The sequence below is a fragment of the Hermetia illucens genome, chromosome 4, assembly GCF_905115235.1.
Source record: "Hermetia illucens chromosome 4, iHerIll2.2.curated.20191125, whole genome shotgun sequence".
Classification (NCBI taxonomy): Eukaryota; Metazoa; Arthropoda; class Insecta; order Diptera; family Stratiomyidae; genus Hermetia; species Hermetia illucens.
The window spans coordinates 117,331,865-117,354,775 of record NC_051852.1 but is presented as its reverse complement, the minus strand read 5'-3'; the positions used below and the strand labels follow the sequence as shown (position 1 = coordinate 117,354,775).

Sequence of the window (22,911 nt, the reverse complement as noted above, 5' to 3'; positions counted from 1 at the left end):
TGGCACATAGCTATGGCTGGTGCCCTATACCCCACCAAAGAGTGAAGGACAACCACATATATATGTATATATATATATATTATGCGCGGTCTTGAATCAGTTGAAGGATTCCCAGTCATCGAGAGTGTCCTGAAACTATTGGCAAAGAGCCTAACGCAAAGAGGTTCACTTGATTCGACTGACAGACTAATGATAGCTCCAGTACCAATCTACTGATCTGTCTCTGAACAGGGCGTGTATATAAATATACAGCAAACCGAACCCTCCTGTAGGGTTGAGTGATAAAGCTTCAATGCGGTTCAACCGGTTGATTGGTAAAGATAATACTTCCGGATGGCTAAGATACTATCCCTACTTCAAAATTTTGTTTTCGCACCTATATGCAGATAAATTTCGGCACGCAATTCATTATTAGACCAAGAATGGTGGGAAAGGATGCTTCTCAGAAATTTGGCCGGCAGTATGTTTTAGCATATAGGTGCTAAAATCATTCAAAATCTTCTGGAAGGCCTAGGAGACTCTAAATCTCAAAGACAAACACAAATGGAGATATGAGCGAAGCAGTGCGGGTGACTTTAAGTGGATAAGAATCCCATACACTGCTGCAAACCTAGGGCTGCAGCGTCCTTGTTTATCCTCTATCCATAAAAAAAAAGTCTTTCGTAATATAGAACAAATCACTTATTCGTTTTGAGAATGAAGGGGGTCCTAAGTCCTTCATTCTCAAAACGAATATTTCAGCCCTGGCCAGCTTTGGTCAACAAGGCGGATTTGCGCTCAATATAATTCGTAGGCATGTCGTGTTTTACGAATTATATAAAGGAGCATTCAACATCTGCGAGCCGCTACGGTCACGCTGCTCCCAGGGCAGAGGTGAGGCAGCGTCTGACGATTTGCCTCTGCCCTGGTAAGAAACCGTAAAGCCGTCGTCGCTTGACTTTTTTTTAAAAAAGTTTGGGTGCAAGCCCTGCGAGGGGTCCGTGGAAGAAGAAGGAGTAAGTTGCTCCTCAATTGGTCCGGTCCTGCATTAAGTTGATGCGGACTTAGGACCCCCTTCATTCTCAAAACGAATATTTCAGCCCTGGCCAGCTTTGGTCAACAAGGCGGATTTGCGCTCAATATAATTCGTAGGCATGTCGTGCTTTACGAATTATATAAAGGAGCATTCAACATCTGCGAGCCGCTACGGTCACGCTGCTCCCAGGGCAGAGGTGAGGCAGCGTCTGACGATTTGCCTCTGCCCTGGTAAGAAACCGTAAAGCCGTCGTCGCTTGACTTTTTTTTAAATCACTTATTGTTACCTTAGTCATAACAAGCGATTTTATATTCAAATATATCTTCAGTTTATTAAATTCAGTTGAAATGCATCAGAACATATTCGTTTCATAGTTTATTCATGAGCAAAGCTAGAATAGTTGCCTTTAGGTGTGACAAGAGGATAAATTGCATCTAACGCAATACCACAGTTATTTTTACGATTACGACCCATTTTTATGTATCCTTTCTCACCCCAACCTGCGCCCCAGGAATTTTTGACAATCCAATAGTTCTCACCTGTAGAACTATCTTTCCCATATCCAACAAACAGAACACCGTGATTAGTGTCTTTCTCTTCTCCAGAGCACGACTTATCGTAGAATATTCCTTTCTGGTAGGACACAAAGTTATCGGTAGCTTCAACCGCTACTGTTATTGGTCCCTTTAAGGCCACCGCTTTCTTCAATTCACTTTAGTCTTTCGATAAAGTTTTGAATCAAGTCACTTCAGCTACTATCATGCCTTTCTTGAGTGTACAATTATCTTCCATAGCCTTATAAGGATATGATTCCTCAGATACGATACCATCTAGATTTTTAACATCTTCAAAAGTATGTTCCATAAAACCACCATCACACCCGTCGTTTGTACGCGAACAATCTAGAAGCTCCTGTTCCGAAAGAGGTACAAGCTTTTTGGTAGCTGCGTAGAGTTGTCCTTCGTTCCGCCCACTGCAGAAAATGCCCAACATGAACCGAAATCCCTTTGGAAATTAAAATTGAATGAGTACTGATTTCACCATTTATTTCATGATATCAAACCTTGGTCTTTTACTGGTGTCACATACCCTTTTCTCTGAAATCAATTGAGTCGGGCACTTCTTTGTCAGCAACCTTTTGAATGCCTAGGTCAACATTGTGGTCTCTTCTCACTTTGCTGTTTGAGAGAATTAAACGGTTAAAGTATGCTGAAATAATTCAAACTGTTGATACTATACTTGGTAATCTTCCTTTTATATGTGAGGACTTTTCTCTCGACTTCTGGGAAGGTGAGGTCGGTAAACTAGTTAATTCCTTGCGTATAAGTTTTCTGATACTTTCAAGATTTTTATTGAAGATTTATTTTCTATAAGGAAGTTCCTCCAGGCTTTTATAATTTCGGTTATAAGCAAACTAGAATGGATGACACCACAAATAAAATTCTAATTGTTGTCAAAGTTAGTAGATGAAAATATAATATAAACACATATATATGATATGCGCATATGAATAACGTTTCCACCCGTAATAAGGATCAATCAAATCTATTTGTGAAATTATAAGTTTTCCACAGAAATTGCTGAACGCCAATGGACTTTCTTAAGTGTTCGGCATAAAATCTGTAGCTCATGGGAGAACCATTCATCCCAGCTGCATTGGCAGGTTCCTTTACTTGAGGTCCGTCGTAAATCTTGAAACTCCACAGCCGTGTCTCGCGCCCAATTCCCTGCCCCCCCCCCCCGCACTTGCACATCTTTGTACTAGCAAAGTTTATCAATGTTGTGTGGTCCTTCCGTAAACTCCAGCCCCTCGCATTTTAAAAAAATCAACGTGTCCTCAAAGCGACATGTGGGGCCGCACCCGCGAAATGAAAAACGGTGTATAACATGAACCTACCGGAAGACCATACGCGAATATTGTTGAAAAATACTTAATCAACGTTTCTTCAGCTTCAAATATTCATGAGGCATTTCCGTTGCGGTTCCCACTCTTCGTTGGCATCCTCAGGCTAGCGAACCAGAAGATACTACTTAATTAGTATGAGCTCACCCGAGTTAGGAAGCAAAATGGGGACAAGGCGTGTACTCAAATCAACTAAATAATAAATCTACACAACAACACAACACAATAAATAATAAATCTGCACAACCAAAAAAATAAAATAGAGAAAATATGACTCCCAAAAAAAATTTCCGGTCTCAAGCCCGAGAAGGGGTAGACAGCATCAGTCTTAATGGACGTAGGTTACCGCAGCATATCTAAGGGTAGGTGAGAAAAACGCAATACTTTGTGGGTTTGCAAATTGCTCACTGAGGAAGCTGTCAAAAATAGGAAACAGCATCGTTTATTTAATCAATATAACAAGCATGTGAAATATAACCAACTTAACGCAGTCAAACAAGCTCGGACGGTCAGGGTAAAACTCGTGGATGTTATTGTTATGCCTAAACCAGGCCGACTCACACCACTCGGTTAGTAGTCTCGAATAACCACAAACCAATCTGGTGGTGAACTAACGTTAGCGGCGACAACGACGACGAATCGACCTTTTCTCCTCAACTTCCACAATGCAAATTGTAGGGTATGTCGAATCTGGCGGCATGGTTCCTGTCATTGCCCTATGCGGACCACCGTAACTTTATATGCATTTGTTATAAGCGGGCAGTTACAGTCGCCAACGGGACACAAACTGTGCCTGCTGAAGAATTGCCTGGTCGCCTGGCCAGTCCGTCAACCCGCTTATTCCCTTCTATGGTCCTATGGCCGGGAACCCAGAGAAGGATGACCTTGAGCGTGCCGCTCAGACTATTCAACGTGTCTCTGCACTGCCCCACCAGCCTGAAGGATGTCACTGAGCACAGGGCCTCAATGGTCGCTGGGGTGTCGGTCAGAATGACCATGTTACGCTTGGGGCTCGGATCATGCCCAGCAATCGACGGGCTTCCAGTATCGCTTGTAAGACACTGGCGAAACCCGATAGACCGTACGACTCGAAAAAACTGTGTGTATTCGAGAAAATCCCACGGCGACTCAACATACCATTTTTAATCCGTCTGGAAAAAACACTGCGCCATAGCTTTGCAACACATTTGCCGGCCTTCATGATATTCAGTTTGTGTGAGACATAGTTCATGAGGATGTTACTAAGGCCGTAGGGCTTCGTTGTCCAGCATCCGGAGTCACGTAGTCTGACGGCACAAGCAAGCCATCTTAGCCCACAGTTATATGTTCAATCTCCAATTTAGCTTCGGATCCAGGATTACACCTAGATACTTTACATTGGAGGAAAGAACCCATTTTAGTCTCGGAAGGTGGAATTCGGGTAACCTTGATTTGGTGGTGAATAGTATCAGTGCGGGTTTATGCCGAGTCTACATCTAGCGGCCCTCAGGTGTACCCTTCGCAACGCTCCTTCCATGATGTCACTTATAAACATCCCTGACACTAATATCAATAAGTCGTCGGCATACGCGAGCACCTTCACCCCGCTCCTGTCCTATATTCGTAAAATTCCATCCATCAGTATCAACCAGAGCAATGGAGAGATTGTACCATCCTGGTGCGTGCCTCTGTTCATAGCTCTGATTACCTCCCATATATATGGTTGCACTTCACTCCTTGGTGTGCTATAGTTCGTCTACCACACCTACACGCACACGTTCGCGGTTAGCTGAAATGTCCTCAAGGATTATTTTAGCTATTATCTTTCCAACGGAGGATAGCACACAGATACCCCTCCAACTGTGACACTCAAAACGGGTCCCCTTTTTTTGGAATCTTAACTATCTCTTCCTGTTTCCATTCTCTGGGAAAGCTCTCGGATCCCGTACGAGTGGGAGCAGCAAATCTACGGTAACTACAGGTGCAGCGACAAATAACTCTGCGGGCAGACTGTCAAGTCCAGCGGCTTTATTCCACTTGAGTGCATTGATAGCCGAAATAATTTCTCTTCAACTTGGAGGAACAATCTTTATCCGCATGTTGCAGTGGCTAGCCATTTCATCCACAAGAGGAGGAACCTCACCGAATGTAATACAGTTCAGAACCATGGGGAAGCGTTCTTTCCACCTCTTCAGTTGTTCATTATCGTGAATGAAAACGTCCTTCACAGGGCCATCGAATGATTTGCGATCACATGCAATCTTTTTCGGGACGCTGCATACAATTCTGAAATCATTGCAACCTACAGCATCTGCCGCTTCCCTGACCAACACAGCAACTATTTCCCAGATCCGGTTGAATTATTCTAGTTCTTAGCATCATCGATGGATGCCGAAAGTGACATAATGGAAATGGAAAAACAACAAAACTTTTGGAAGGCAGGCGAAAAAGAGCTGAGGAAAAAAGACACAGCTAATGCAATCCCTAGTTGCACAAAACCCAGTGCTCTCATCCCACCTGAGGCAAAGAAGCAATCGATAAGGTACGGGGGAAAAATAGTGTGGATTTGCCAAAAAATACGCATCAAGAAATATTTCACGAGGTGGTAATCAAACGGACCAAGCAGGGCAAAAAAGGAAAAAAACTTAAGAACAACAACCTAGCAAATGTCACCGAAGAACCAATAGGAGAAACCGACACCAGCAAAAAAGAAAAAATCCGACCAACATGCGACATAACCAACACCAGCGTGAACTCAACCAAAATGAATGAGTTTACCAAGCTGGGTTTACTTATCATAAAGCTGATGGAACACGTCAGCCCAAGGAACAATTTACTCCATGCCATTAGAAATCAGGTGCGAGCTATACGGATTTCTTATAAACACAGCCCATGAGGAACTCGGTAATGGATGCCTAACATTGCCAAAAGAGACGATGGCAGATAGACCAATACAAACATCCCTAGCGACGCTGCCCCACAGAAAAGATCTGGCCGAAACCCGGCTTCGGAAGATTGTTTCACAGCCAAAACACGAAACACAAAAGCCTGTCAAGGAACCCATTGACGATTCAACCATACACCAAAAGAAAGCAAGTGGAAATACTGGAAGTTCGCGCTTCGGATATAAAGGTTTTGTGTTTATCTTATGTAAGAAACCCAACATAACCCTTCATATACGTACATATTACAGCCGTAGATATTATCCTCACCCCATGCAAACAAACTACCTTTTTTCCGAATACTGTACATATATATGCACAAAATTCACAAAAATGGCAAACTTTCACCCCCTATAACTTTGTTAATAATAGTTGGATTTTCTTCAAACTTGACCAAATTGTGCACTATATTACCCGAGCCAAATTTTGTACTTCTGGGATGGACATAAGAGGGGGTTGCCGGGTAAATTTCTAAAATTTGGAAATATGCTATTATTATTTTATTTATTTGTGCATATATCGGAACTGGATGTATTTTGAGGCACTGATTTCGTAGAGATACACCCTGTGATTTTTTTCAGATTTTTCGGTTGACTAGGTTCTGAGAACGAGACCTGTTACACTTTTTGGGGGTCATATTTGGAGCCCTCACTACCCTATGTTTCACCCGATATCTAATATGGAACCAGTTACTAATACTATTTGAACTCTTTCGTTTGATACCACAATTTTTGAAAAACAATATTGCACCCTCCATTCATGTATGGGGAGCCCCCCTCCCCTTAAACACAAAATGGCGCCACTCGCTGCATGTAAAGGGAACAACAGATCACATGCTCCTACCAATTTTCGTGATAATCGGTTCATCAGTTTCCGAATAAATCGGGTGTGACAGACAGACATCGACTCGATTCTAATAAGGTTTCGTATCATACAAAACCTTAAAGGTTGATTAGATTTTCAGTTTCTTCCATTATCTTAATTGTTATGTTTTTCTCTCTACCTGAACGCGGGGTAAACACCAAGTGCAGGCTTCCCATCGAAGTAGAGGCATATCTTCGTGGGGGAATAGGAATCTGGTGAGGCCTCGAAAATGAAAGCTTCGGTCCCAACTCGATTGATCTCAAAGTCGCGGGTGGTTTCATCTGTGACTCCTTAGTATTTGAAAGGTCAAAATCCTTAGTTTCCTTATTCATACGATTTGAACAGGTTAGTAATAAACTGTTAGTGGCTGCCCATATACGAAAAGATAGTGTCCAAGGAGATGCTCACAGACTGACTTCCGCCATCAGCGGGTACGCTAGCCGTGGTAGTCAAGTATCGCGTAGGTGGAGGCGGTCGCAGCTTCGAAACCGTGTCCCTACCCAAGCGCAATACATCATTGCCGCTTAAAATCAACCTGGTGTATAGCACAGCATCGGCGGCAGTCTTAAGTTTTCTCTGCACGCCAGTTGCACGGGGTTGTTCGCGAATTCCACTCGGTAGGCTGTTCGGAGACCATGACCAGGACGGATCGGCGCGAGCTATTAAAGCTACCTTCAGCGTTCAACGCCATCGTTCCAGTATCCCATTGGACTGCGGTGGTATGCAGTTGTCCTATGGCGTTTAAAACAAAGGAGCTTTCCTAACTCCGAAAAGAGAGCAGATCCGAGCTACCTTCCCTCGTCCGGTATAATTATGGCTGGTATATCAAATCGTGGGATCCACTCTCGACCGCGGAACCTAACATATGAGTGCGCACTAATATTAGTCAGGGGTATTGCTTCAGGCCATCGCCTAAAGCTGTAGAAGATAGTGAGACAATACTTGAATCCGTGCGATTCTCGTAAAGGACCAATGATGTCAAGGTGAATGGTGCGAAAACGCTTGATTGACCGAGGAAATACGCCCACTTCTTTCCTTAGATTCATTGGCGACCTTGCACTTCTGACACATTATACATTGTTTGGCCCAAGAATTGATGTCCTTGTTTATTGGGGGCCAGAAGTATTTTTCCTAACGGGTTCATTGTCCGCATGCCTAGGCGTGCGAAATCGTCGACAGTTTGAAATACTTTCTTGCGAAAAGCAGCTGAAATGAATAACCTTGGCCCATTTTCCGAGGTGTCACAGAATAGGTGAGAGTTTGAGCCGAAGATTGGAAACTCTTTGAATCCATACTTGAAATCTGTCGTCAGCCTATGAAGTTCTGCGTCTTCTTTCTGTCCCTCGGCGATGGGGGTAAAATTAACCGTGCGGGGACTGTGATCTCAGAGACACGTGGCAAATACGTCAGACACGTGTTGAATATCAAAAGTGTACTGGCTAATGAATGAAGTACGCGGCGAGCAACCCGATATCGTAGGCGCTGTTGTTCCGTTAAGCTGGGTTCAATTACCTAAAGCAGAATAGCAGTCAAGTTTTATGCACCAACTGGTGAACCAGAACCTACCGCTGTGTCTGAGGCACTGACGAACACGGCTAGGTGTGCATTTGGTTGAGGAAATACCAAAAGTGCAGCGTCAAACAACTACTGTTTTTCAACCTCAAATGCCTGGACAGTCTCTGCAGACGACGCAATCACGCGACAGTCTTTTGATTTGGGTCGGGACAAATAAACGTTGAGGATTGCTTGATCGTTAGTGGCTCTAGGCCAGAAACAATGTTAGAAGTTTAACATGCCTAAAGTCTTCGCAAATCCTTCATGGTTTTAGGAAGTGGTAAGCTTGAAATGGCTTGCACTTTGTCTGGGGCTGGTTGGATTCCATCAAGGGTAATAGAATGGCCAAGAATTTCCATCTGCCTTCTTGGAAACTTGCACTTATCAACGTTAAGAACAAGTCCGGCCCCAAGGAGCTCGAACTCAGAGGAAAAGGCGACCGAAACATCATTCAAGTAGACCAAACTGAAGTTTAACTTTCGTCAAACAGAGTCGGTGAACTCCGGAAAGGTATGCACTGCATTGCATAGGCTGAAAAACATCCTAGTGAACCCGAAAAGCCCAAAAGATGTGCAAACAGCCGTTTTCGGAATATCTTTGGTATCTACAGAGATTTTATTGTACACCTTGGCAGGATCCTAGGTTGCGAAAACGCGGCAGTTTGTCGAGTAATGCGCGAAGTAATTGGATAAGTAGAATAGGGTATCGGTCAGGAACTGTCTGGGCGTTTAGACGCCTGTAATCTATGTAGGGCCTCCATTCGCCGGTTGGCTTAGGGACCATATAGAATAGAGATGACCAGCAGTAAATACTCTATTTCATGAACTCAGAAAACTCTTTCTTGCAACAACAAGCTTCTGCGGTTGTACTGGGCACACCTTGGGGAAAATAGGGGAGCCAGTAGTGTTAATGTGATACTAGACATTATGCTTAACCGACTTGGAGAAACTACATTCGGTTGCTGAATTTTCGTAAAAGTGCCCGAAAACATGGGTCAACAACGTCTTCGAAAATTAACGAAGCGTGCAGGTTTGTTCTGGTTGGCGGTCGAAACAGGAAAAAGTTGTTTTCCGCCGGGCCCCCGGGGCCCAGGGGCCAGATATGATAGCTTCGGTTCACTGCCTGGTGGGTCCAATGTGTGGTTCGCAAATCCGATGCAGTTCACACAGGGGAAAAGCAACTCCACGTTTGAAGCCTCAAAGTCTCTTGTCTATTAGGGGCCAACCGGCAATAACCACGGTGAAAGTACATGAACTGGGAATTATCCTTCTCTTCTCCTTTCCACGTACACCCCTGGTAAGGTTTCCCTTCCGATACCACTTCAGATGAGTCTCCACGCAGGCTTGGGTCTGATCGCCTTAATTAAGCGTCGGAGCATTCGCCTACTACATACGTGCAAGAAGTCAAAGTGAATACAGCATTCCCCGGTGCAACCATGTGGAGCTTCGCCTCGATCCCTCGATTTTGGTTCAGCCGAGAAATTTGCTTGTCAGTCTTCCCCCCGCCACCTTGGAGCTCGTGACACCAGAGGCAGAAAAAGCATCGAATGAGAATGTGGTGGATTTTTCCCTTCTCGACTGTGGCACTCGGGCCGCGAGTTTCCCAGTCGCATAGGCGGCCGAGCCATTATTTTTTTCCAATTTTGTTTCGCGAGCCTTCTTGGGGAATTTCTCCAAATGACATTTCTACTTCTATTTCTAAGCGTCCAAAAACTCCCCGCCTTCATAACCCTGCAAATACGTCTTCACTGTAGCTGCACGTAGTTGTCCGCCGACTTTCTACGTTCATTAAATAATAGTTTTCAAAATATTTGAACAAGTGATATGGGGTATTAGGCATTATTTCCAATAGTTCCAACACCATATTTTTGTTACTGAATGTTAAGGTAGTTTAGTTTATTGACTGTCAACTTTCATCCTCTGCAATCTTGAACAGATCATTAGAATGCAATTGATTTTTCATTCAAATAATTTTTCGATTTATTCAATTTTGTGGAGGAACAACAAAAACAAATTCACAACATTGTTTATTCATTAGTAAAGCTCGAATTGTTTTCTATGGGGGTAACGAAAGGATATCGTGCAACTGATGAAATATTGCAGTTATTATCACGATTACGACTCATTCTGATATACCCATTTTCACCCCAACGATCATTCCAGGAATTTTTAACAATCCAATAATCCTGACCGCTCCAATTATCCTTTCCATTGCCAACAACATGTGATTCGTTCTCTCCCCATAGCATGAGCTATCGTAGAATACTCCGTTCTTGTACTTAATGAAATTGTCGGTAGCTTGAACGCTTACAGATATAGGTCCGATTGTGGCTACCGCTTTCTTCAACTCACTTTCGTCTTTTAATAAGGTTTTAAATCCAGTCACTTCAGCTACTGCCATCTCCTTCTCAAACTTACATTCACCGTCTACACCTTCATAAGGATATGATTCCTCTAAGGCGATGCCACCAATTTCTTTTAGATCTTCAAAAGCTCGTCTCCTGGAGCCACCACGATGACATCCGCTATTAGATTTCGAACAATCTACTAGCTCCTGTTCGGAAAGGGATACAAGTTTCTTGGTGGCTTTGTAGAGCTGTCCTTCGATTGAGCCCACAGCTGAGAATGCCCAACAAGAAGAACATCTTCCTTGAAAAAGAAAAGAAGTGAATATGAATTTCTTCGCTTCTTTCGTAACGTCAAACCTTCGTATTTTACTCGAGTAACATATCCCTTTTCTTTCAAATCAAGTGAGTCAGGTACGTCTTCATCGTTAACCTTTAGAATATCTAAATCGACGCTGCTATCTGCGCTATGTGGGCCAGTGAATGGTGCGCTAGAAGTAAGTCAAACTGGAAGCACTGTACCTTGCCATGTCCCCTTTATATCCTAGAAGTCTTTTCTGTACTTCTTCGAATGTTAGGTCAGTAAACTGATTGACCCCTTGCATGTAAGATTGCTGGCCTGCTTCATAGGCTTCGTTATGCTTTTCAATACTTTCCAGATTTTTATTGAAAATTTCTTTTCGGTAATGAAGTTCTGCCCGATTTGTATAATTCCGGTTATAGGCGAGCTGAAATAGATGACAAAATGCTTACTCGCATCAGATCTGAATGTAAGGGATAAAAATATAATTTGCCTGCCTGACATCTTGCCGCCTCTGTAGGTAAGCCTGACCTTACAATTTCCCCGGGGCTCAAAGCCTGGCCGATTCCTTCCTGCCTTCCGGATGGTGCAAAAGGTCACGTACTGCACCGAGGTAAAATCTCGGAGACTTTGAGGTCCAATGGGTTATATCCTGTCAATGATATTATTTCTTCTTGTTATCGGTGTCTTTCTTAATGCTGTCTTGTTCAGAGGATATTGTGCAATTCAATGGACTATAACCTCTTTCTTCAAACACCTCGACCTTAACGATTAGAGGGCTAAGCTATCGTACGGCAGGCCGCGGTTCAAACCCTACTAGTCCAGTGGGATTTGTATCATGATTTGACTTCGGATACCAGTCGACCAAATTGTGGATGAGTACCCGAGTTCAATCAGGATCAATCATGTGCGAGCGCAATGTACCACCACATTGTACGCAACACAGTTCTACAATCCTATAGTATACCGGTCTTGAATGGAGTGCTTTAACACACTTCAAGACCCTGATACAATATGAATTGTTACATCATCATCAACGGTATCCGGTCTAGGCCTGCCTTAATAAAGAACTCCAGACATCCCGGTTTTGCGCCGAGGCCCACCAATTCGATATCCCTAAAAGCTGTCTGACGTCCTGACCTACGCCATCGCTCCATCTTAGGCAGGGTCTGCCTCGTCTTCTTTTTCTACCATAGATATTGCCCTTATAGACTATCCGGGTGGGATCTTCCTCATCCATACGGATTAAGTGACCCGCCCACCGTAACCTATTGAGCAGGATTTTATCCACAACCGGACGGTCATGGTATCGCTCATAGATTTCGTCATTGTGTAGGCTACGGAATCGTCCATCCTCCTGTAGGGGGCCAAAAATTCTTCGGAGGATTCTTCTCTCGAACGCGGCTAAGAGTTCGCAATTTTTCTTGCTAAGAACCCAAGTTTCCGTGGAATACATGAGGACTGGCAAGATCATTGTCTTATACAGTAAGAGCTTTGACCCTATGGTGAGACGTTTCGAGCGGAACAGTCTTTGTAAGCTGAAATAGGCTCTGTTGGCTGACAACAACCGTGCGCGGATTTCATCATCGTAGCTGTTATCGGTTGTGATTTTCGACCCTAGATAGGAGAAATTGTCAACGGTCTCAAAGTTGAATTCTCCTATCCTTATTCTTCTTCGTGTTTGTGTTTGACCAGTGCGGTTTGATGTTGTTGATTGATTCGTCTTCGGTGCTGACGTTACCACCATATATTTTGTCTTGCCTTCATTGATGTGCAGCCCAAGATCTCGCGCCAATCACTGCCTACTCGATCTGGATGAAGGCAGTTTGTACGTCTTGGGTGGTTTTTTCCATGATGTCTTGACTTGAAGAGGATCGTACCACTTGCATTTACCTCAGCTTCACGGATCACTCTCTCGAGGGCCAGGTTAAAGAGGACGCATGATAGCGCATCCCCTTGTCGTTGATGTCGAATGGTCTTGAGAGTAATCCTGCTGCTTTTATCTGGCCTCGCACATTGGTCAGGGTCAGCCTAATCAGTTTTATTAATTTCGTCGGGATAGCGAATTCTCTCATGGCCGTGTACAGTTTTACCCTGGCTATGCTATCATCGGCGGCTTTAAAGTCGATGAACAGATGGTGCAACTGTTGTCCAGATTCCAACAGTTTTTCCATCCCTTGCCGCACAGAGAAAATCTGATCTGTTGCTGATGTGCCTGGAGTGAAGTCTCTTTGGTATGGGCCAATGATGTTCTGGGCGAATGGGGCTATCCAACCTAGCAAGATAACGGAGAATATCTTATAGATGGTATTTAGCAACGTGATACCTCTATAATTGTTGCACTGTGTGATATCTCCCTTTTTCTGAATAAGACAGATAATCCCTCTTTGCCAGTCGTCAGGCATTGATTCGCTGTCCTACTCCTTGAGCACAAGTTCATGAACCACTTGGTGTAACTGGTCGCCTCCATATTTATCCAATTCGGCTGTAATTCCATCGGCTCCTGGCGACTTATGATTTTTTAGCCGATGAATTGCACGGACTGTTTCTCCTAAACTTGGTGATGGCAGTATTTGTCCATCGTCTTCAGTTGGCGGGACCTCCAACTCGCCGATGTTCTGGTTGTTCAGTAGCTCATCAAAGTACTCAACCCATCGCTTTAATATGCCCATTCTGTCGGAAATCAGATTTCCCTCTTTGTCTCGGCAGGATGAGCATCGAGGTGTATAAGGCTTCATCCTGCTGACTTGTTGGTAAAACTTCCGTGCCTGGTGCGGTTGGTCCCTGTACTTTTCTAGTTCACGGACTTGTTGGTTCTCCCAGGCTTCCTTTTCCGTCTGTGAAGTCGCTTCTCCACTCGACGGAGTTCGTGATAAGTCTCTGCGCGTGCCCGCGTTCTTTGAGAATGCAACACTACTCGGTATGCGGCATTCTTCCGTTCCGTTGCTAGCTTACATTCATCGTCAAACCAGCCGTTCCGACTCCTTTTGCGGCTGTTGTATGTTTGTGGCCGTATCAATGATAATGTTCTTCAGGTGATTGTGAAGATCATTTGTTGATGCTTCATCTCCAGGTCTTCTATTGACTGCGGTTATTGCGGCATCCATTTCCCTCTTATAGGTGTCGCGGAGGGTTGTATTGTGGATGACTTCAGTGTTCACTCTCACCTGATTGTCAGAGGGGATTCTAAGTGATATTGTTATTTGAGCTCGGAGCACCATGCCAACGAGATAGTGATCCGAGTCTATATTGGCAACCCTATATGTTCTGACATTCATCAAGGCTGAGAGGTGGCGGGGTTCGATCAACACGTGGTCAATTTGGTTGAAAGTGGCCCCGTCTGGAGAGGCCCACGTATGTTTGTGGACCGCTTTCCACGCAAACCAGGTACTTCCAACAACCATTTCGTGTGACCCTGCTAATTGAATAATCCGCAGAAGTAGAAGGTATCCTTCTCCGACTCTGCAGTCTCCTTTGGAGGGGCGTGAACGTTTATGAGGCTTATATTTCTAAATTTGCCTCGCAAGCGCAGAGTGCATAGCCGTTCGCTTATGTTTTCAAAGCCGATAACAGCAGGTTTCATTTTTTGGCTGACTAAGAAACCTACTCCGAGCAAATGGTTTACTGGATGACCGCTATAATATATGGTGTAGTGGCTCTTCTCCAGGAAACCTGTCCATCGCATCTCTTGTAACGCTGTTATATCAGCCCTATATTGGGACAGGGTATCGGCTAGCTGCTCATCAGCTTCATCTCTGTACAGGGAGCGCACGTTCCATGAGAAAACGCGCAAATCGTTGATCCGTTGTCGTTACCGGGTCCGTCGTTTTAAAGTCCATCCTGTCCGAGGCTCCTGTTATGGCTTCGTAACAAGTTGTTTTCCGTGTAGGGTTGTCAGCTCTACCCAACCCCCAACCTGGAGGACTAGTTGGTACAATTTGTCTCGTTTTTAGGCGCGGGAGACTCGCCTTCATCCTTCTCCGTCTACAGCTTTTCGTTAAGAAATAGTTCGCAGCGGTCACCACGTGGAGGTGGAGATAGGGTTTGGTAGTAGAGCTATTGGTGTTGGTTCAGCAGGCATTTCCCAGGTTTTATGCTCCATCGCCGAATTGTTGCGCCGACGATTATTCTTATTATTATTAAGAAGCAAGAAACTCCGCCATGCTATTAACATAGTATGCTGGTCCCAAGCCCAGGTAAAGGAGGAGGGTTTGAGGCAACGTACTCTGTACTATCCTCAGTAAAACAAAAATAGAATGCTGAGATCAGGGAAAGAGATAAATAGAGTATAGTTGGATTTATTCTACTATGCAAAATCCTACCTGATCTCTCTTGGTGACAGGCCCCGCGACAGGTCGACCAAGAAAATGCATAGAATGTCGTTACAAACATGATGATCGGATTAAGTCAGAGGCCTCGGAGAAATGCTAGGGCGTCCACCTCAGTCGACGCGGCAGGACGGGCCCCGGTCCTGTCGAGAAATGGGCAAGGGTTCTTGACGCATGGACGGCGTCAGGACGTAAGCAAGTTAGTCCGCACACAACGAACAAAACAAATACGTGTCTGCACGCTAAATGTTGGTACCCTAACTGGAAAGACCGAGGAACTCGCAAGAGCCCTTCGGAAAAGGTGCATTGACATCTGCGCTCTGCAAGAAACCCGATGGTCTGGTGCCAAAAGCTGCGACATTGAACGCGAACGCGGTAAAAATGGCTACAAACTTCTCTATTTTGGTAACCCACACACTCAATATGGTGTTGGCATTGCCATCTCAGAGGGTTTCCGTGATGCCATTAAAGAAGTCGAACGATTTGATGATCGGCTGATGAAGCTCACCATTATATCAGCTGATCGCACTATTCACTTCTTCACCGCGTATGCACCACAGACAGGTCGACCTGATGCCGAGAAAGATGCCTTCTGGCAACTTCTCGATGAAAAGACTTGTCACGTGCCTGCTGATGATTACATAATCATTGCCGGCGACCTTAATGGTCATGTGGGTGAAAAGGCAGACGGTAGCAGGTGCCATGGGGGAAAGGGGTTCGGAGTGCGCAATGAAGGTGGCGAACGTATAATCGATTTTGCGGACACCCATGACCTTGTACATATGAATACATGGTTCATCAAACGATTGTCTCATCTTCCCACATTTTATAGTGGGAACAATAAAACGCAAATCGACTATATTCTCATAAGACGCCAACATTTTACCACTGTCACTGATTGCAAAGTCGTTCCCTATGAGACCATCGCACCTCAACATCGGCCGTTGATTGCTGTCCTGCGAATTAAGCCACCGATAAAACGGCGTGAGGAACGCACTGGCCCGCCGCGCATTAAATGGTGGCGATTTGGTGAGAAGAACGAAGAAACGGTCTCACTCATACGATTGCCAACCATTACGAATGTGGAAGAATCATGGAACCAAATGAAAGACACGATCCACAAAGCGGCCTCTGCAACCCTCGGGGTCACCAAGCCGGGTAAGCGGTACATCAACCGAGATACTTGGCTTTGGAATGATGATGTTGAAATGAAGGTCCGTGAAAAGAAACGCCTCTACCACAAATTTCTCGACGATAAAACGCCTGCTAATTGGCAAATTTATAAGAATGCCAACCGGGAAGCAAAGAAAGCGGTCGCTGTCACCCGAGCGAATCATTTCAAAAATCTTTACGATAAACTGGACACTCGGGATGGCGAGAGAGATCTGTACCGACTTGCTAAAAGCCGTGATGAACGCACACAGGATATCGAACACTTCTGTTGTGTTAATGACAAGAACGGTACTTTGCTTACTGATCGTCGAGCCGCGACGGATAGATGGCGAGAATACTTCGAGCAGATTTCAACTGAAGAATTTGCTCATCCTCCACTTCCACAATCATTGCCGACATTTGGAGCAGTTCCACCAGTCAGCGTAACTGAAGTCGAGGAGGCAATAAAACAAATGAAATCGGGGAAAGCAACAGGACCTGACGACATCGCATCTGAGCTCTGGAAAGCAAAGAGCTGGGACCCAACACCGTGGCTCAGTGAATTCTTTAACCGGGTTATTCAGGAAGGAAGAACACCATCTGACTGGCAAGAAAGTACCACTGTTCCAATATGGAAAAAGAAAGGTAGCCCAGCAGAATGTTCAAATTACCGTCCGATCCGGTTACTTTCCCATACCATGAAGATTTTTGAACGCATTCTTGACAACCGTATTCGCGAAATCGTTGAAATAACCGTGAATCAAGCCGGATTTGTCAAGAACTGCGGAACTACTGACGCAATACACACTGCGCGGTTACTCATGGAGAAACACCGTGAGAAGCATCGCCCTCTTTACATTGCCTTTCTGGATCTTGAGAAAGCGTTTGACCGTGTGCCACACGAACTCATCTGGTATGCTTTACGACAACACTTCGTGCCAGAAGAACTCGTGCGCTGGGTTCAATTGCTCTACCACGATCCGAAAAGTAAAGTTCGAAGTATGGCGGGTGTATCAAAACCGCTTCGTGTCTCTGTTGGAGTTCATCAAGGAAGTGCCCTCTCACCACTCCTCTTTGTCCTTGTTATGGACACCGTCACACGGGATATCCAACGTCCAGCGCCCTACACACTGCTTTATGCAGATGATGTTTTTCTAGCATCTGATAGCAAAAATGATCTCGAGCAACTTGTTCAAAAATGGAATGATCGCCTCATGCAACACGGTCTCAGATTGAATTTAAACAAAACTGAATTTTTGACGACCGATCCCCATGAAACAGGCACAATCACTGCCAGCGGCAGTGATCTGCCCAGAACTGAGCGATTTAAATACCTCGGGTCAACGCTATCAGCCAATGGAGAGCTGCGTTATGAAATTGCTTCACGCATTAACGCAACCTGGATGAAGTGGCGTTCCACAACTGGTGTCCTTTGTGATCGACGTATCAACGAACGTCTCAAATCTAAAATTTACCGCAATGTCGTCCGTCCAGTCGCTCTCTATGGTTCTGAGTGTTGGCCGACCATAAAAGACAATGAACGACGTCTTGCGGTAATGGAGACGAAGATGCTACGTTGGACTAGTGGCGTCACACGTTTAGATCACATCCGAAATGAGGATATCCGCGATCGTTATGGGGTTGCACCGATCGTGGAAAAGTTGCGAGAGAGGCGTCTTCGATGGTATGGTCACGCAATTCGTGCAAACGAGAATTCACTTGCCAAGATTGGTCTGAACATCGAAGTCGATGGTAAACGACCAAAAGGCAGACCTAAGCAACGGTGGCTTGATACGCTGGACGGGGATTTGAAAGCCTCGAGATTGCACCCAGATCAGGCATTCGATAGAGCCAAATGGCGAAGCCGATCACGACGAGCCGACCCCGCTTGTGAACGGGACAAAGGCTGAAGAAAAAGAAGAAGATTAAGAAGCAAGATTGTGGAACAGTGCTCTTACCAACTTGCTTTGCATTCAAGTAAGCCAAGTAGTAGCAGACGCGAGTTCGGTATCGGGTTGTTTTTGACGGCTATTGCAAGCCGTAATATCTTGACCAAAGAGCCGGTTTTTAATAGGTTGCTAACCGTTAGATTCTGGTCCAGATAAGGGAGTATCACAATTGTACGCTGCTATACACCAACGGAGACTTCCGTTATAGTAGAGAAGGACGTTTTTACGAGCAATTAAACGCAGTTCATGGGAGGCTTCCTAAAGGGGACATTGTGATGGTGATGCGTGTTTTAAATGCGAACTTGGGCTTTGACAACACCTTGTTCGCATAGATTATTGGGAAACACGGTCTTAGCAACCGCAAACGATAACGGTGAAATCATTCTGGATTTCTGAAGTTTCCATCACCTCGTCATTGATGGTACATTCTTCGAGCATTGAGTCTGCCATAAGATCAGTTAGGTTTCAATTTACAGACCCCCTAAGTTCAACATCGGCCGCTTGACCCCCCCCCCCTCCGCATGCTTATCGGACGATAGTTACATTGAGTAAGCCGCCTAAGAATATTTATGAGCATCAGACCATCATTTAAAATGATATATTCGCGGGTAGGGTAGGAAGATAGGTATCAGTGGCCGCTCCGAGGAGCTTTGGTGCGCCGTTTTGATGCCACAAACTCCTAAGACCGTGACTGTTGTTACGCTTTGGGGCTATGTTACCCTTGGGGCTCGGATCACGCTCCAGCCATCGACAGACTTCCAATATCGCCAGTACTTCCGACTCCATAGGCCATCTTTGATCCGTCCGTAAAGAATACCGTGTCATAGTCTTGCAACACGCCATCGGTCTTCCACTTTGCCCTGGTTGGAAGGTCCACAGCAAAGTTTCTCGTGAAGTTCAGCTTCTGTGTGACATAGTCTGTGGGGGATTTCATCTAGGATGTTGCTATGTCCGTAGGACTTCGCTGTCCAGCATCCGGACTCACGTAGTCTGACGGCACTGCACGCTACAACATATTTGATGTGGAGGTATAGGGGGAGGAGATGCAGGAGTACATTGAGAACATCTGCCGGGCAGGACTGCAGAGCCCCCGTAGCACGTGCACACGCGGTTCTTTGAATCCTATTAAGCTTCGTTCTGTTGCATTTTTTCTTCAAAGCCTGCCACCATACAATAGAGCCATACGTTAGGACCGGACGCACTACAGCGGTGTACATCCAGAGAACCATCCTCGGCCGGAGACCCCAATTCTTTGCAAAGGTTCTCTTACAGGCATAGAAGGCTATACAGGCCTTCTTAACCCTCAGTTCTATGTTCAACCTCCAATTTAGCTTAGGATCCAGGATTACACCCAGATACTTTACATATTCGCGGGTACTATGTAAATCATTGGCCACGCACAGAAGGAGCATCATAAGATCTAGCTGACGACCCCATCGTAGGAGTGTATATTCCATTACAAAAAAACTTACACGTACTCGCAAACCTTTCGATGGTCCTGTGAAGGACATTATTGGTCGACTGCTCATCCACGACGGCGAGTAACTGAGGATGTGGGACGAACACCTCACCACGGTTCTTAACTGTATCGCATCCAGAAATCCTTAAGATGCGAATACTCACTGATCCTCGAAATTGAGCCACCATTAATACACACAACGCGCAGTTATTCATCGCTACACATACAGTTTGTGCAGATTGGCTGCTTCTACACGTGCAGTGCTCTGGGAGGGCGACGAGGGAAGCGGGGCAGCAACGCTACCGTCCGGGCCAAAGCCATGTGACCGAGAAGAACCTCCACGTGGTGGCACTGGAATATGGTGTACTGGCTATGGTTTGCTGATCGTGATGCAATATCGGAATGCTCCGGCAACTCATCTAAAGTGGCAATAGGTCACAAAACTTTACCAAGGGTGTATTGGTACTACCGGCACTGGAATAGACCCTAAATTCACATGTCTCAGTTCCTGTCGCATGATTTTAGCGATTGGCCCCCTAGTGGCAGTTTCATAGGGGTTGTGGTTATGTTCAAGCGAACAGAGACTTTCGGGCTTCGACGTAGTGTTGTGTTTCAACACGGATGCCATACTCCTTAGTTCAGAAGAGAATTAGGTAGGTCTTCCATCCCCCAGCCATGCACTCATTATAGACTGGTACCATTTTGCTTGGTTCAGTGGGGCTCTGATTGTGGTCACAAAATAAAACCGTGTCTTAAGAAGAAATCAATTTAACAGGTACTCACGTAAAACCACAGAGACATAGCTTCTAATTGTGCGGAAATGCTGGGAATCGCTTTCCAGAGAATGGAACAAGGGTTGATCGTTAAGATGCCAAGGAAGAGCATAAATTTTGAGTGTGATATTTGGGATGGTATCTGGGTGCACTCTACCATGATAAATATAATAGCTAAAATAACCCTGGAATACATCAAAAAATATGTCGAAAGCTTGATCGACAAAACAAGCTGGTTTGCACACCGAATTCTCCTACACTGACAACATCAGCATGAAGAATAATTTTGGAACAGTGCCCGGAGTTTAGATCTTCACTGCACCTACTCCTCATCGATTTCGAGAAAACTTTTGACGGCGGACGGGGAGTGTATCTGGTGTGCTCTCCGGGGAAGGAGCATTTCGGAAAAACTTATAAATAATACCAGACCGACATATTAAGATGCAAAATGTCACGTGGGGATGGAGATATACCTTCAGAGGAATTTGAAGTCCAAAACGGATTGCATCTTCTTACTGATATTATTCATTCTTGTTTTCGGTGACGTTCATCATGCTACCTTGTTCGGAGACCGTGGGGGAGTTCAATGGACGATGAAATCTTTTCTCAAACACCTCGATCACGCCTGTGACAACTGTTTGCTCACTCACCAGGCCAGCGTCGATCAATGTGTATATCTAGGAGCGTGGATTCTGCCGACAGTGGCATCAAACTGGATGTTGACCGAAGCATTAACAGCGCTAGATCCGATTTCTCTGCCTTGTATAAAATCTGGAAATGTAGTCATCTCATCATCAAGATCAAGTTCAGACTGATTCTGTGTTGCTATATAGGGATAGCACATGTAAAATGACCCCCACTCGAAGGCTCCAAATATTTGTTAATATCAGTAACATATTGTCGGGTACTATTTCAAACAAATGATTTGATAAGAGCACATACTTGGAAGGGGAACATTCCAAGATGGCCGACGAGCCAGTCGCCCCAAATGCACTTGGAGCAGAACAGTATAGGGAGAATACGGGCATTTCAGGAAGTCCTGGACGGAATTGAAGCGCATTTCAAGTAACCGCGAAGGATGGCGCGAGGGTGTGATAGACGAAATGTACCCCACTAAGAGTAAATGGCCAGCATATAGATAAAATCGCTAAAAAAATATCAGTTGTATCCAACTGAGCCTTGACCTCTCGAAAGACTAAAACAGGATAAAATCACAAGCTGGGAAAACTATTTTTAACTTTTCCAATTGTCCTAATTCGTATTTCCTTTTGTCGTAACTCAAATACACGGATTGTTCAGTTCTTCTGATAGTCTTCAACGTTATTTGGGGTGTTTCCTCTCAAAACTCGGAACCAAAAATCGTAAAGTAATCTTACGAGCGTTACACTTCCCTCCTTGTTATACGATCCTTACGGATTTAGACACAAATACTGAAATTTTTAACTGACTCTGCTATCAAATCGGACCAACGCTAAAAAAGCTAGCCGTTCGTACAAATCCAGGGCAGAAATCCCTATTTATTTTACAGAATAACTGGTAAGATAAGATACATCTCTAGGAACACCAAATCACCAGCAGAATGAACACATTCACAGTAAAGGTTTTAATATATATTGTTATAGTGTTTTATAAAACTTGGATACTTCACAGACATTTAGAATTTCACTACTTTAAGGAATTTACCTGAAACTGTTTCCAGTCATTTTCTAAATCATACGAACGGAGGGCGGATACTAAAGCAATCAGGGCCAACAAAACACTAACTACCAACATTTCAAATCTATAAAGGAAGCTTATTTTCACAACCCGTTTAGTTTCAAGACAATCTTGACTTTATTTTGTAAACCTAGAGTGAATTTATAGAAAAATTCTCCACCGATACATAACAGTTCCATTGCATTGTTAACATTCTAATTATTGCTTGGAAATAAGTTATGGACTATTACAGTGTGGTTCAAATCTATAGCAGAAAAGGTATGGATTGAAAAGACTTATTTTACTGAAATACGAAAAACGTAAGGAATAAAGACGTGGAAAATCATCACACCAGAATTCTAATTCAAATTAAAATCTCTCCACTCCAACATTGGAAAACATTATTAGTTTCCGGGTTTTTATATCTTGTGGTTCATCATTTTATGTTTACGAACGAAACAATGGAAACGCATAAGGTATAAGAATCATGAAAAGTTCCGGGTTTTCTTTATTCAATTTCTGTATCACTGCAGTTAAATAGTATACTTCAAAGCCCAGTTATATTATATACATTATACATTTGGTCCCCCATCTAAGAATTAAACATTCCGACTAACGCTTAACTTCGGCGATGGGCCATGATCAATTTTTCC

General features: G+C 44.4%; 2 protein-coding genes across 2 annotated transcripts; both read right to left on the bottom strand.

Annotated features, from left to right (window-relative positions):
- Positions 1–1,390: 1,390 nt before the first annotated feature.
- On the bottom strand, positions 1,391–9,694 carry LOC119654036 (cathepsin L-like). Its single transcript, XM_038059199.1, is given in 4 exon segments — positions 1,391–1,717; positions 1,763–1,980; positions 1,983–2,020; positions 9,651–9,694. Coding segments are annotated over 4 exon segments (627 nt in total).
- Positions 9,695–10,229: 535 nt separating this feature from the next.
- LOC119654906 (procathepsin L-like) lies at positions 10,230–22,378 on the bottom strand. The gene is made up of 4 exons (XM_038060534.1): positions 22,247–22,378; positions 11,124–11,329; positions 10,962–11,068; positions 10,230–10,905 (listed from the first exon to the last, which is right to left on the bottom strand). Exons 1-4 carry the CDS (start codon positions 22,334–22,336, stop codon positions 10,379–10,381), a joined length of 930 nt encoding a protein of 309 aa, XP_037916462.1. The 5' UTR covers positions 22,337–22,378; the 3' UTR covers positions 10,230–10,378.
- Between the last annotated feature and the right edge of the window lie 533 nt (positions 22,379–22,911).

Excerpts from the sequence above, each read along its gene's own strand:
- LOC119654906 (XM_038060534.1), bottom strand. The coding sequence starts at position 22,336 with ATGTTGGTAGTTAGTGTTTTGTTGGCCCTGATTGCTTTAGTATCCGCC. Across the intron at positions 11,330-22,246 it reads ATGACTGGAAACAGTTTCAG|CTCGCCTATAACCGGAATTA; the intron begins GTAAATTCCTTA and ends CATCTATTTCAG. Across the intron at positions 10,906-10,961 it reads TACTCGAGTAAAATACGAAG|GAAGATGTTCTTCTTGTTGG; the intron begins GTTTGACGTTAC and ends TTCTTTTTCAAG.